Raw genomic sequence first — 14,601 nt, forward strand, 5'->3', positions numbered from 1 at the left:
ATATATATATGTGTGTGTGTGTGTGTGTGTGTGTGTGTGTAATATTTATTTAACTTTCTATTCATCAAAAAGATGTATCCCGGTTTCTGAAGAATGATGCTGAAAATTTAGCTTTGAAAACACATTAATAAATTATATTTTAACATAAAATATAAAGCAGTTATTTTAAGTTTAAATAATATTTCAAATCAGATATACTGTATAAACAACTTTAATTTAACATTTAAAAGTATCAGCATATTTGAAAGATTTCATAAGGATCATGTGACACTGAAGACTGGAGTAATGATGCTGAAAATTCAGCTTTGCATCACAGAAATAAATTACTCTTTTAAATATATTAAAAGAGAAAGCAGTTATTTTAACATGTAATAACACTTAACAATATTACTGATTTAACTATATTTTTGAACAAATTAATGCAGCCTTGGTGAGCAGAAGTCACTTCTTTCAAAACACTGAAAATCTTACTGACCCTAACATTCTGAACAGTAGTGTACTGTAGTTGGAAGCTGGAAACAAAACAGTACATTTTACAAGAAAATACTATTTCAGTCTTTCTACTTCCAACATTTTGTGTTTAATTCAATGTGTTACTTGCCATTTCTTTGTAATTAATTGTGATATTTACTAGCAATTTCTGAGTGAAAATTGTTTCTACATCATTTTTTTCCCACACAGATACACAGCGTATTACATTGAGTACAAACAATGAAATGCCATTTGCTCTTTATGAATATTGACAGAAAATTCATAAGATCAGTAATGTATATATATATATATATATATATATAAAATCACATTACAAGCAACATCAAAAAGTGATCAAAATACATTGCAACACATTCTGAACATCAATTGATAAGAGTAATACCTTCTAATAACAACCACCTAACAGCTGGCAGGCGAATCAATAAAAAAAGAACACACTGAGACTGTCAGTAATGGTAGAAACTAGGGATGCACGATATATCGGCCACCATATCGGTATCGGCCGATAAATGCTCATTTGTTCTGTTATCGGTATCGGCCTGATAAGAAAATTTGGCCGATATCTTAAAGCCGATAAATAATGCATTATTTCCTTCAGAGACACTTCAGATGCGCGCTGTTCGTTTGCAGCCTTTTGTGCAATTGTACGTTGTAATATTGTGTTTATTTGATGTATATCTGATTTATCTCATATAGAATGCGTTTGGTTAAGTTAAAAGAGCGCTTCAGTTTACCGGTGATCGTCTTTAGCTCAGCGCACGCAGCTCAAACAGCAGTGCACAACATTAATAACTATGATTGGGAATGTCGTGTATATAACATTCTAATGAGAACATTATTATAATAAAACGTTGTGCATTCTTTGGGTTTAGTTGCTGTGTTTCAGCGCGTTGTTATGGGAAGAGCGCATCCACAACAGGATCACACATTCTGACTATAGCATGCAATAACTGCGTCATTTTGTACATATATAAGTTGTAATATTATGTTTATGTTGTATTAATATTAATCTCAGGATGCATTTCCTTGAGTTAAATAAGCTGCCAGCAAAACGCTTCAGTTTACCGTGTTCATTCAGCTCTTCAGCTTCAGCTTGAGCTGCAGCTCAATGGCTGCTATTTAAAACAGTGGTATTAATTTGTTACTTTTTCAAAATCATTGATATATTATTAATAACAACAACCACTTGTATTTTTCTCTTATTATTTTCATCAACAATATGGTTTAGTAATTAAAATCATTTAATTATTGTCCGTGCAGAGGCTATTCCGTTTTATTGATCTGTGGCGCATTCATTTTGATTCTTTACATGTGTAATGATGTCCAGTGACTTGTTTGCATTATTTATGCATAATTTTATTTATTTGTAAGGCTTTTTTATGACTAAATTTGGTAATGGGAGAGTAAAAATATTTTTTAAACGTACACCGTTCAAACTAGGCTGCTTATGTTGAAGTGTTTGGGATGTGGCTTTTAATGATGAGACCTTTTTTGTAATCAGGCTCTCAAAAAGTATATAACAATTTGGATATAGATTTATCGGCCAACATATCGGTTATCGGCTTTCAAAAATAAAGAATAATCGGTTATCGGTATCGGCCAAAATTTTCATATCGGTGCATCCCTAGTAGAAACCATTATGCACTACGCTGTCAGTCACTTTAAATAGTTTGAACACACTCAAACTTAGTTTAGCCCAAAATAATTTTCACTTTATCTCCACGGAAAGGTATGAAATTAGATGTGGCAAGCAGAAGGTGGAGTGGAAATCAAATGTGCTGCTTGATCTTTTGTCCTGGATGAAATTAAACTCAGACAGGCTGCACACTGAATTCAGCAGCTTTGGATAAAACAACAAAGAAACGTCAGCGAGAAAAGCTCTTGCTCAGAGGTGTGAATGAGGTTTGCTAAAGGTTGCCTTGATTCTGTAAAGTTAAACACAAGGCATGCAAACAATTCATTCTGACAGGAAATACAGTGGTTAACGAATATACATTTCAGTCTTTTCCTCACACAAAGTAACCAAATGACTTCAGAGGACTTGAATATAGTGCACCAGTCATATAGACTTGCTTCTTAGCACTGTAAACTACCATCTATATTCATTGTATGTTAAAATGTGCTAGCAAGAACTAAAACATGTTACCAACTTTTTAAAACATGCTAGCAGCTTGCTACAACATGTTAAATGTGATAAATCATGCTGAAAACATGCTAACAATTGTGTTAGAACGTTAAAAATGTGAACAATTTGCTAAAACATGCAAACAATGTGTGACAAAATGCTAGCAACTTGTTAAAATATGCTACAATCATGCTAAAATATGCTAACAAGATGATAAAACATGCTGTGCTATAAACTTGTTAAAACATGCTAAAACCATGTTAACTCGTGCTGGATAGCAATGCTGGATAGCAATGCATTTGATCGTTAAAAATGTGAACAATTTGCTAAAACATGCAAACAATGTGTTAAAAATGCTAGCAACTTGTTAAAATATGTTAACAAGATGATAAAAAGTGCAATGCTAGCAACTTGTTAAAACATGCTAGCAACATGTTAACTCATGCTAGCAATGTGTTAGGATGCTAAAAATGTGAACAATTTGTGAAAACATGCCAACAATGTGCTAAAACATGCTAACAACGTGATAAATATGCTACAAACATGCTAAAATAGGTTAACAACATAATAAAACATGCTATGCTAGCAACTTTGCTAAAATACCCAGATAGCACAGGTACATCTGCAAGATGTCTGTTAAAGATCGCTTCATCTGGAAAGCATCTGCTGTGTACAAACATCTGACAGACGTCTTTAAGTTGTCAGTTTTACATGCATTCTAAATCATAAACATCTTAAAGACATCTTCTAAATGTCTATTTGACATCTGATAGGAAACGTCCTATAGATGTATTGCAGATGAGCAAACACTAAAAAAATGCATCTTACAGATGTAAACTGTAGACGTCAAATACACGTCTCTGAGATGTACGTGTGCTATCAGGGTATCTACCAACATGTTGAATCATGCTAAAAAACTTAAGAAACTCAGGTCTTTTAAAGGTCTAGTGGTCTTTTGTGGTTTAATGGTCTGATGAGATCTAATAGGGTCTGAAGTAGTCGAATAAGATTTGAGTTTTTATTGGCATGTAAGTATAACCTCTAAACTTCAAGCTTTTAAATGTTAATTTAAACTTTCAGACAAGCCGATACCAAAGTGGGTCAACAAACTTGATCCAGGTTCTTCTTTTTCTTCAAAAAATTCCAACTTTTGAACGGGAGTATATGTATACTGTTAAAGGGGGCATGAAGGGAACAGCTAATAGATTACTTATAAAACAACTAGCACTGACTAATGCTTATTAAACTTGGATAAAACTGTTCTGGCCCCATAGTAACTCTTTGTATAACAACAAGCAACTGCTTTGCAATAAAGGCTGAATAAAGATTCTGTTTGATTTATATCAGACATCATCACAGAGCTGGAAGCGTTGATGGGAAACCTCTCATCCACGCCTACACAAACCATTCATCTGTTTCTGACAGTGCAGACACTTCCATGGCACGCTTCCACTCTGAAGTCTTATGTAGACGGAAGACAATGGAGAGGAATATCTGTGTGGCGACTAGTTGAATCACAAGCTGTTTATGCTGTGATAAACACAAGGCTGCTGTCCAAAATATGTGTCACACAGGGAATGTAGAACTACATCATAATGTAGAAGGAAGGAATATGATGGTTGAACATTGCTGGACTATGTTAATAGTTAAATCAAATTAGCTAGAGTGTGCAGACTCAGATCTATCTTGTATAAAATGCAATGAATTTCATGATGACTGGAATTTCATCCTTTTCTCTATGATCACTTTCTGTCTTATCAGTAATAAATGTGAAAGGCTATATACCAGATGTCCTTTAATTAAAGCCTCCTTTAGAAGTGCCTGCAGGGTTGTTATTATTTGCAATAAACTTGTCGAATAAATCACAAAAAACTGATGCAATTTCAAAAACAATTCCTCACTTCAGAGATGGCACAATAATAACTCAATTAAATAAAAAATGGCCTGGGCTGGAATAAAATGCTTTCAAGAAAAAATAAAAAAATAAAAGAAGTTTATCTTTATTCTAGTACTGTCAAACGATTAATCGCGATGAATCGCATCCAAAATAAAAGTTTTTGTTTGCATAATATATGTGTGTGTGTTCTGTGTATATTTATTATGTATATATAAATACACACACATGCATGTATATATTTTGAAAATATTGACATGTATTTACGTGTCTGTATTTATATTCATATAATTTATATTATAAATAAATATATTTAATATATAAAAACAAAATTTTTCTGAAATATATACATGCATGTGTGTGTATTTCTATATACATAATACATATACACAGTACACACACATATATTATGTAAACGAAAACTTTTATTTTGGATGCGATTAATCATTTGACAGCACTAATTTGTGCACAAAACAGACTTGTAAGCCTGAAAGGAAGGTCTGTCGACGGGCCTGTGAAAATTTTGCTTATTGGCCAAACCTGATTAGAAGCTCCGCAATGCCCATCCAAATGGTTATAGATTGGAATCTGTCCTACAGGAAGAGATTTCTGAAACCCGATCGCCACTTAAAGCGCGGAATGTAAATATTTGGTCCTAATGTTGGTCAAAACAAAGATAAGAAGGGCAAAATGGGCTTTATTAATTTACAAGGAAACGTTAATGTCCACAACCTCCCTCGCTAACCCCTGAAGAGGACACTTTGAGGATTTCTCCCCAGCGCAAATGGCCGTATTGGCTTTCAGCCGTTCTGCCGCTAATCTGGTTGGCATTGATGGGTTGGAGGAAGACTCTGCCGGTCTGGAGTCGAAGGAGATAAATACACACACATACAATATATATTTTGAAAATATTTACGTGTATTTACATGTCTATATTTATATTAATATAATTTATATTAAAAATAAATATATTTAATATATAAAAACAACAAGTTTTTCTGAAATATATACGTACATGCATGTGTGTGTATTTATATATACATAATAAATATACACAGTACACATGCATACAGTATATTATGTAAACAAAAACTTTTATTTTGGATGTGATTAATCGCAATTAATTGTTGTGACAGCACTACTTTATTTTAAACAAATATAACTTAATGATGGCTCTGTCCATTAATAATGAACAGGAAGAATAATGTTTAAAACTTGCTTCTCAACCGGTTGATCTAATTTCTTTGCATAGGTATTTTTAAATAAAATATAGACATACACCATGGCTGCATTTGTTTGATCAAAAATACAGTAAAAACAGTAATATGGTGAAATATTATTACAGTACAATTTAAAATATTCTAAAATGAAATTTATTCCTATGATACTCCAGAAATTTGCTCCAGTCTTCAGTGTTGCATGGACCTTCAGAAATCATTCTATGATTTGCTGCTCAGGGAGAGTTTCTTAATATAATTAATGTTGAAAACGGTTTTGTTGTTTAATATATTTGTGAAACCCCCCAAGATTCTTTGACCTTAAACCTTTGAATGGTAGTGTACAAATACCTATGAATACTAATGAAATAACGCTGGCATACATGGCAAAAGCTATTGTGAGAATGCTACTTCAGATTGTATTATATTTTATGTGTGTTATCTCACTTGTTGCTCTGTGCTTTTTCCAGTTTCCAGTTAGTAGGGTCACTCCAGGAGCAGTGAGTGATGTTACTGCAGTGATCCGAGAGGGCAAGACGGGTCCCAGCAAGCCTTCCCAGCTGCTCCGTGTTCCTGTATGCCACAAAGAGAACATAGAAGAAGAATTGAATATTCATGAAGCACAGAGACCTACTGCGAGAGAAAGACAGAGAATTACAGATAAAACTGACTGGTAAGCCCTAACAAGTTGGTGTGTGTGTGTGTGTGTGTGTGTGTATGTGTGTATATACTATATATATATATATATATATATATATATATATATATATATATAAACATTTAATGATGCATGAACTCATGATTTGCATCTGTTCGCTGAAACAATACGGCTTTTCTTGCTATTACTTTCAGATATGGAAGACACATACACACACACACACACACACACACACACACAGAGATGCTGGATTGATAACCTTGGGCAGATAATATAGATCATTACTAAACCTCATGATATCTGGCTTTTCTCTAGGTTACTGCGCATTAGTTTTCATTTATTTCACTCAAAGTTTCATATGTTGTGAGGCCCGCACTCTTTGAGGACACGTCTCACACATATCTCATCAATCTTGAATTAGCTGCTTGTCTTACATATAAAAAGATGAGATTGTTTAATGAGAAAAGCCACGCGGGCCTCAGTAAAAAGACATCTTCCAGCTTAGTCATTAAATAATTAAAAGCACATGATCAAAAACCTAAAAACTGATTAAAGCTACCAAAATCAACAACGAGAGTGTAGCGTTTGCTGTCTCTGCTCTAGTACCGCTTTTCCCATGGCTAAATTACGACATGAGCTTGAGCAAACAATCTCAATTTTCATTTTTGGGTGAGCTGTCCCTTTAATAAACACCTTTTTTTTCTTCTAGCTTTGAGGATAAAAAAAGGATGCGTCCTGTATAAACCCGTCTTCGCCCTGAACCGAGCGAATCAAAACAGGGTCGATCGGTTGATATTACTCTTGGGAAGGTTAAGAGACTTTGATATGTTTTGATGTCAGGAGTGATGAGATAGAGGGTGACAAGAGGACATTATCTGTAATCTGTTGTTATGAAGGCATCAGACAGAGGCGGTGAAAGCTTTCGGAATGACCTGTATGAGACAAATGGTTACTAGGGGTGAGAGACAGAGGAGACCTTTACAGTCGACGTGATGCGTGGTGAATGTTTGAGGTTAAAACACAAGGTCTAAAACTGTGCATTCTGCTGCTCACTGTTCGTTATTTGGTTTGGTGTTTTAGCCTAATGTTTTTGGCTAATCTAAGACTACAGCTTGTATAGGCAGCACTCAAACAGAAATTAAACCTCATGAATGACCGATTTTGAGCGTCTGTATAGGCAGCAATTCTGCATGTGAGACTCGACTCATAATTGATTCCAAATAGAGTTTGGCATTTGCATGTTGCTAAGCTAATGATGCATAAAAATACACAGCTCACACACATTGTTACACACGTTGAATGACCTTAGATACATTTGTAGACTTGTAAAAAGATGCCAGAACCCGGAAACCAGTTATGGTGGTATTTTTACCGTTCCATTTCCATTGTCCCAAAGTCAATGGGGATTTGGTTAAATGCTTGAAATAAGGTCTATGGTTCATGTTTTATTCTAGGATATAAAATACACCAGTAATAGCCGACTTTGTTCAATGTCTTGAAAAAGGAAGGTTAAGAGGCTGAATGGGACTACAGAGGTTGTCAGAGACATTAAACATCATCACACTGAATAAGAAAACTCATCCGCTTTATACTTGCAGTCTTGCAAGCTTTTCCAACTCAAACTTTCCTTGTACAAAAAAAAAAAAAAAAAGCTGAATGGTGGTGATGCTGAAGTCATGTGACCATGGAGTAGTTTGTTTATAGCCAATGTTTCGTTTTTTTACTTATGGCGATTGTATTTAGGCTTCGTTTTTGTGAACAAATGAGGAACAAAACATACAAGAATCATAACTATTATTGTTTGTTTTTTTTCTGGAATAATCCAAAAGCCAATGCACAAATCCTGTTGGCTTTTTGTTAAGGAAATCAGGGTGAAACTAACTTCTGGGTTGTCCTACAGAAAGAAAAAAAAATACATAACCACTGCTTTGCATTATGGGAATGACCTCTCCTCAAAAAGTACTTGCATATGCATATGTAGGCAGCTTACTACGTTCTAAGAGTCTAAACATTTCCTCCCTTCTACTATTCATAAATGTAATGATTTATGTTTTTTGTTTAACCACACAAAAACAATAGCTGATTATTCGAAGGGAATAAATAAATAACCCAGCAATTGCACAGCTTATAAGAAGAGATCCTAAGAATCCATCTTGTGAGATTCTGCGATTCTTTATGCAACTGTCTGCGAATATCTTCTTACAAAAGATGCCTTCAGAAAGAGGAAAAGTACAGATAGTCTCATCCATGCTTTCAGTGACTGCGAAAATAACGTATGAAAAGCATTCAGCATATTGCAGTGAAGATCTGTTACAATGCTGGCTTCCTGACATGCCAGGTTATGAGTTACACACAGGTTTGTGTAAACATTTCAAAATATTAGCATAGTCTATTTATGAGCAGACCACGTCTTTTATTAGATGCATTTGTCATAAAGAAAGAGGTGAAGTGTAATGCACCCATTGTGTATCCCAGTAATTTGTATCAATTTACAATTCCTGTCATGCTCATGCGACCGAGAGAATAATACATTTGTATTTATTTGGGAAGCAGAACAGCCTCTTCATTAAGAATGAGAATGTATTGCTGCTGCTGACACTGGACCTTGAGTGAAGCCCCTTACCTGATCGTATCTGCTCACTGAGACGATTCACTGGCCTCACCATCAGACACGCTTCTGTAACTTCTGATTATATTCATTAAGAGCCGGGTAGCTGGTCAATTTTTATGGACCTTTTATCACATCACCAGTCCTTTAAACCACATCACCACCATGAAGGAGCTAACTAATAATCCTGAAAATGAACTAACACATTTGACTCAAGTTATACGGGAAATACCATGCATTATATTATTGTAAGTCAAGGTAAATAATCATCATGTTATGAAATTTACTGAAAAACAACACATTTGTAGCATTACATTAGCATTTCATTTACACATTAATAATAACACTCACTTTCAGATTTCAGGCAGTAATTTTTTATTTTTTTTTTCTGGCAATATCTGTCTGAAATCTATTTAACTACTATACTACAGAAAAAAAAGGTGTACAGACCTGACCTAAAACCACAAGCGTCTTGAAAAAAAAGAACGTTTCATCATCCAGGACCCAGAAATCTTGTGTAAACTGCAATATTGACTGGAGCTGTGAGCAAATATAGTAATTTTATCCCATTCTTTCTTCATACAGTGTAGTGATAGTAAATGAGTGAACAAGTCAGCAACACCTTGAAATATAATAATAAACATGAGCAGAGACAACATTTCTCATAATCAGTGATCTCTCTCAGGAAGAAAAAAACCCCACTGAATAGAGCACACGTTTTCATAAACCCTATCCCTAACCCTATATATATACAAATAAAATAAGTTCATTTTGCTCACCAAGACTGCATTTAAAAATATAGTATTGTGAAATATTTTTTAAAGATTATTTTTTGTATATTGTATAATGTATTTTATTCATATAATGGCAAAGCTTGATTGTCAGCACCTTTCATTATAATATAAAATATTTTACTGTCAGTTTGCATCACTTTTAATTCATCCTTGCTGAAAAAGGGTATAATTAATAAAATAAAAAAAATCAATCAATCAATCATACTGACCCCACACTTTTGAATGGTAGTTCCCAAAGTTAGATATTAAAAGCAGAACAATAAGGAAACATACTGTCTAGAGTAAATTCAGTCTGAATCAATGAAAATTATTTTGAATAAACCAAATCTCTCAATGGTCCAATTGTTTTTCCCAACAGCGCATGAAAAGACATGTCAAGTTACTTGAGTCTAAAGTTTTCTGGACTCAAAACACATTTTGGGTTATTTAAACTTCTAGCTCTGATATCAGTGCGGTTTTAATAAGTATCGATGTGCTGCACAACAATAAACCATATAAATCACCTTTCTGCCTCTCGCTTTCTCAAACTCTAGGGAACAATGATGCTGCTTTTATTCACGTATAATGTGTAATAATATCACATGCTGTGAGATAATTAAACCTACTGCTTCAAAACTCTGTGCTTCATAATCCATTTTATGAGTCATATTATTTACGACAAACTCCGAGTCTCCGAGCGCTGGCTGCCTCTCCCTTCCATTTCAAACCTCGCCCTGCCAAAATGTCTCGTATCAAAGAAACAAAGGAATAAAATGTGACCTAGTTGAGTCCCACGGCACATCAAACGCACATCAGAATCAATGAGCGAAGACGTGCGGCGCATCTGCCAAGAATCACGAGCATTTCAACTCCGGAGACTCCTGTTGGCCTTAAGACGCAACCGAACCGAAGACTTCCTTTGTGGAGGCAACAAGAACTCCCTCTTGCGAGCTAAACGCCGTGGCCCAAGAGCGGGAGTGTTTTGGGAGAGATGAGTTGAATGTTAAAAGCTGTGCTTAAACTCTTCCTTTAATTAATTCTGGGAATAATTTTGAAAAGCCCAGTGTGGGTTGGAGTTTAGTGCCTGAGAGATTTAGGTTATCTGGGTGTAAGCCCGCTAAAAACAAAATGAATTTGATATTTTACAACATCAGCCTATGATCCTTTGATTGGATAATGGGTTTCACTCTGAAGTATTATTGCATTCATTATAGTTGACAAAACTAATCCCAGTTATAATATCCATGAAATTGATATACACTATCAGATACAGCTTCTGAAGGCTTCTAAGATGTGTGCTGTCTGAAGTTGTGGCGATGCAACCTATACTGTCAATCCTGGATCCAAATATCTAGTTTGTCATGGTGGCCAAAAGTGAGGCTCTTACCACTTTTAGGCTGTCATGTCTCCAAAACTTTGAAGACGAGTTCCTGTTTGTATTATCGCCCTGTCATATAAAAATGACAACACCATTTCACAAGCTCTCGTCATCGCAGCACTCACATGGCCTGTGCTCGATATCTCTCAGTGTAATTTTCCCATCGAGTGGCACTTTAATCAGTCTTATTTCTTTATTTGGGAAAACCGATTGAAATACTGTTTTATACAATCACAAAACTGCACATAAGCACATGGACGCACACGTACACAGACTTGTCGACCTATGCCTTCTGATACTGATCTACCGTTCTCTGTTTTTGAAGGATGTCACGCCTCAGCAGCGCATTGTGGGAGGCCAATCAGACCTGTCGCGTCAAGGTTGCCACCCCTGGCCTTGCTAATCTCCCCGAACAGATCCGTCTAAAGATCAGGTAAACAAAAAGCCTCAGATGCGTGACATTAATTTGGGAATTACATGGATCAGCAGGACTGCGCAAACCCACAGAGACAGGGACAGCGAGGAACTCTACAAAATGCAGGCAGTTTGAATATTGACATTTGAATTCCACATTAACAAAAGCTCTAATTCAAAATTCCAAAATTTCTAAATTAAAAATCAATTGTTCTGTTTATAGGGCCTCCTGCTTTTGGATCTTAGAAGGATAGTTCACCCAAAAATGAAAATTCTGTCATCATTTACTCTAATACCCTAATGCCAATCCAATACTATTTGACTTACATAATAGACATAAACAAAGGCCATATGTAATAAAAGTCAGTGATGACACATGCCTTTTTTAGGTGAGTAAATGATGACAGAATTTTTATTTTGGGGTGAATTATCCCTGGATGGATGGATGATACCTTGGTTGAGATCAAACAAAGGAGTGCAAACCAGTTCAGACTGCGTCAGCTAAGGGGACAGATACATTAAGTGTATATGGGAGGATGTGCAAGAGACAAATTGGCCTTTTTGGACTCAGCAGTTTAAATAAAAGAGGGCAGGATGCTAGGCATCGAAGTCTGCAAGAAACACAAATCAATACCTACTGCTTGATTCTGATAACCCACTAGAACAAAAGTTCAAGTGCCATTAGGACACTTCACTTCTGGGGCAATAATGGGCAAACTAGCTCAGACTTTAGAAAGCTCAAGGAAGCTCAACGCTTCAAAAGAAAATGTAAAAATCAAAACATAGGTTGAAAGGACCAATAGGTCTTGTAAGTGCATCAAAACAACAATAAGAGTATGGGAACAATGCATCATTATCTCATTGTTGGTCAAGCATCAGATTTTCATACTGACCAAATGCTATAATCATGCACCCCAGAACAACACGCGCATTTAATTAATGCAGGATACGCAGATTAAATATAAAAAAATTATTTAAAAAATCAGCACAGATGGTACTGTAAACACAGAAATAGGTATAGTAATTTAAGTGTATGAACAATTAGAAAATTCAGCTTATGATTGTTCATACACTTATATTACTATAATGATAAAGAATATTTTACTTTGTTCAAATCATTAATAATTAAAAAAAAAAGAAAGTTAAATAAATGCAGCGTTGAAGTGAGCAAAGGAAATTTCTTTCAAAAACAAACAAAAAATGAATACATACAGTATACCCTTCACAATGTCAATTTTGTTTTATCCATAGGCATACAAGTACTTGCTGTAGTAATGTTAACAGCATTAGTCTTTGAATAAAGTGAAGCTGCCACTGAAAATGTGTTCATCACTGCTTTCAGGTTGTTAATCAAGTCACTTAACTAAAATTAAACCAAATGAGATCCTGCTTCTGTTAATACATCCACTGGCATATATTTGCAATTTTACTTGATTACTTGATTTATTAAAAAAAGGGAAAAAACATTTATTCCAGCATGGGAATTGAACCCAGGCTGCTCTGCATGGAAAGTAGCACTTCCAGCTCTGGCCCAACTACACACTGCATAAATTGAATGGTGCATGATAGCGTTTCTTAAATATTTTGGGTGGTTATATGATAATGATTTTTTAAATTTATGTTTGTTTGTTTGTTTGTTTTTCTTGATACACACTTCATGTATTCGATTTTACAGACGTGGACTGACAATGGCACAGGGTGCTTAGGAAACATCAGAAGCTCTGACACAATTCAAATACTGACGCTCGCAACTCCCACAATGATCCCCAGTCTTTGTGACTGTAAAGAGGTTTAACTTCTGGGAAATCCTGGAACAATTAGAGTTTAGCCAGACATCTGAGAGGAGGCAATCCTTGATTGTTTCCTAAATTGTTGTGTCGAAAGAGGCAAAGTAGTACAAGTGAAACATGATGGAAAATGTTCATGCCAAGTGAGTTCTCACTATGTGGTCAGGACTACTCTTTTTATTATATAGATTATTACATTACAGCATGTTTTGTTAGATAAATAATTTTTCAGAGAACAGCACTATGTGGTATAAATGAGCAAAAAATAGGCAGCAAAGACTTTCATGCAAAGTCGTTTCTGTGATATGGCTGTTTGCTTGCTCTTCGTTGATGTGCCCTGTTCTGTTTGTCTTACTAATGAATTTGGATTTAATTTGAGATCTAGATAAGAGGACATGGATGTACTCCTGTCCCTTGGAAGTGCTGGATCAATAGAGATTACAAGAGTGAAGTAAGTCAATTATACTAAATGCCAGCCATTTTCCATCTGTGATGAACATCTCCTGCTTTAAAGGTCACTTAGGATCTTTAGACAGGTGTTCAATCTTGCTCCTGGACATCTATGTTCCTGCAGCGTTTATGGGTAATAGAATTACAAGCCCACCTAAATTACTAAACTAAAATTTACTTTGCTGTTTATGTAAAAAGTTGCAGTTTACAAGTAGGAAGGCATCAACACTGTAACTTGCCATTTATTTGTAGTTAACTGTGAAATTTACTAGCAATTTCTGAGTGAAAACTGTTTCTTTTTTTCTTTTTTTTCAGTAAAGTCATGTCTGAATTCAATTCAGTGTCTAAAGATCTAAATTAGTTGTTCTCAACTGGTGAAGGAAAAAAACAAAAACAATGCTGAATACAAATAAATGCAACCAACCATATAATCATACATACAGAGGTTAGGTTTCCAACTTTTAAAGGGGTCATATGATGCGATTTCAAGTTGTCCTTTCTTTTTGGAGTGTTACAAGCTGATTGTGCATAGATAAGATCCCTGAAGTTGCAAAGACTAAAGTCTCAAAACCAAAGAGATATTCTTTATCAAAGTTAAGACTCTGCCACGCCCCCCTAAAACGGCTCGTTCTAACACGCCCCCACATATCTACCTCACTATGTGGGAATATTAGCATAATGCGGCCCAAATGTGCACGCAAAGAAAGAAGGCGTGGTTTCAGTAACTGCAGTTAGTGTTGAAGCAGCATGTCAGGGAGACGCTGTGTGTTTCTAGGCGAAAGCAAAAGCACTTTATTTGGCCTTC

The 14,601-nt window shown here is 35.3% G+C and overlaps 1 protein-coding gene across 1 annotated transcript in view; it reads right to left on the bottom strand.

The window, feature by feature from the left end:
• LOC107582205 (transcription elongation regulator 1-like) overlaps positions 1–14,601 on the bottom strand; it is a 35,897-nt gene that overhangs the window by 7,859 nt on the left and 13,437 nt on the right. The window contains exons 3-4 of the mRNA XM_016267955.1: positions 12,012–12,060; positions 6,176–6,301 (exon numbers count right to left, since the gene is read on the bottom strand). Of these exons, the coding sequence (XP_016123441.1) occupies positions 6,176–6,301; positions 12,012–12,060 (175 nt within the window). The remainder of the gene's footprint in view (positions 1–6,175; positions 6,302–12,011; positions 12,061–14,601) is intronic.

Source organism: Sinocyclocheilus grahami, unplaced genomic scaffold, assembly GCF_001515645.1.
Source record: "Sinocyclocheilus grahami isolate Dianchi unplaced genomic scaffold, SAMN03320097.WGS_v1.1 scaffold41.1, whole genome shotgun sequence".
Taxonomy (NCBI): Eukaryota; Metazoa; Chordata; class Actinopteri; order Cypriniformes; family Cyprinidae; genus Sinocyclocheilus; species Sinocyclocheilus grahami.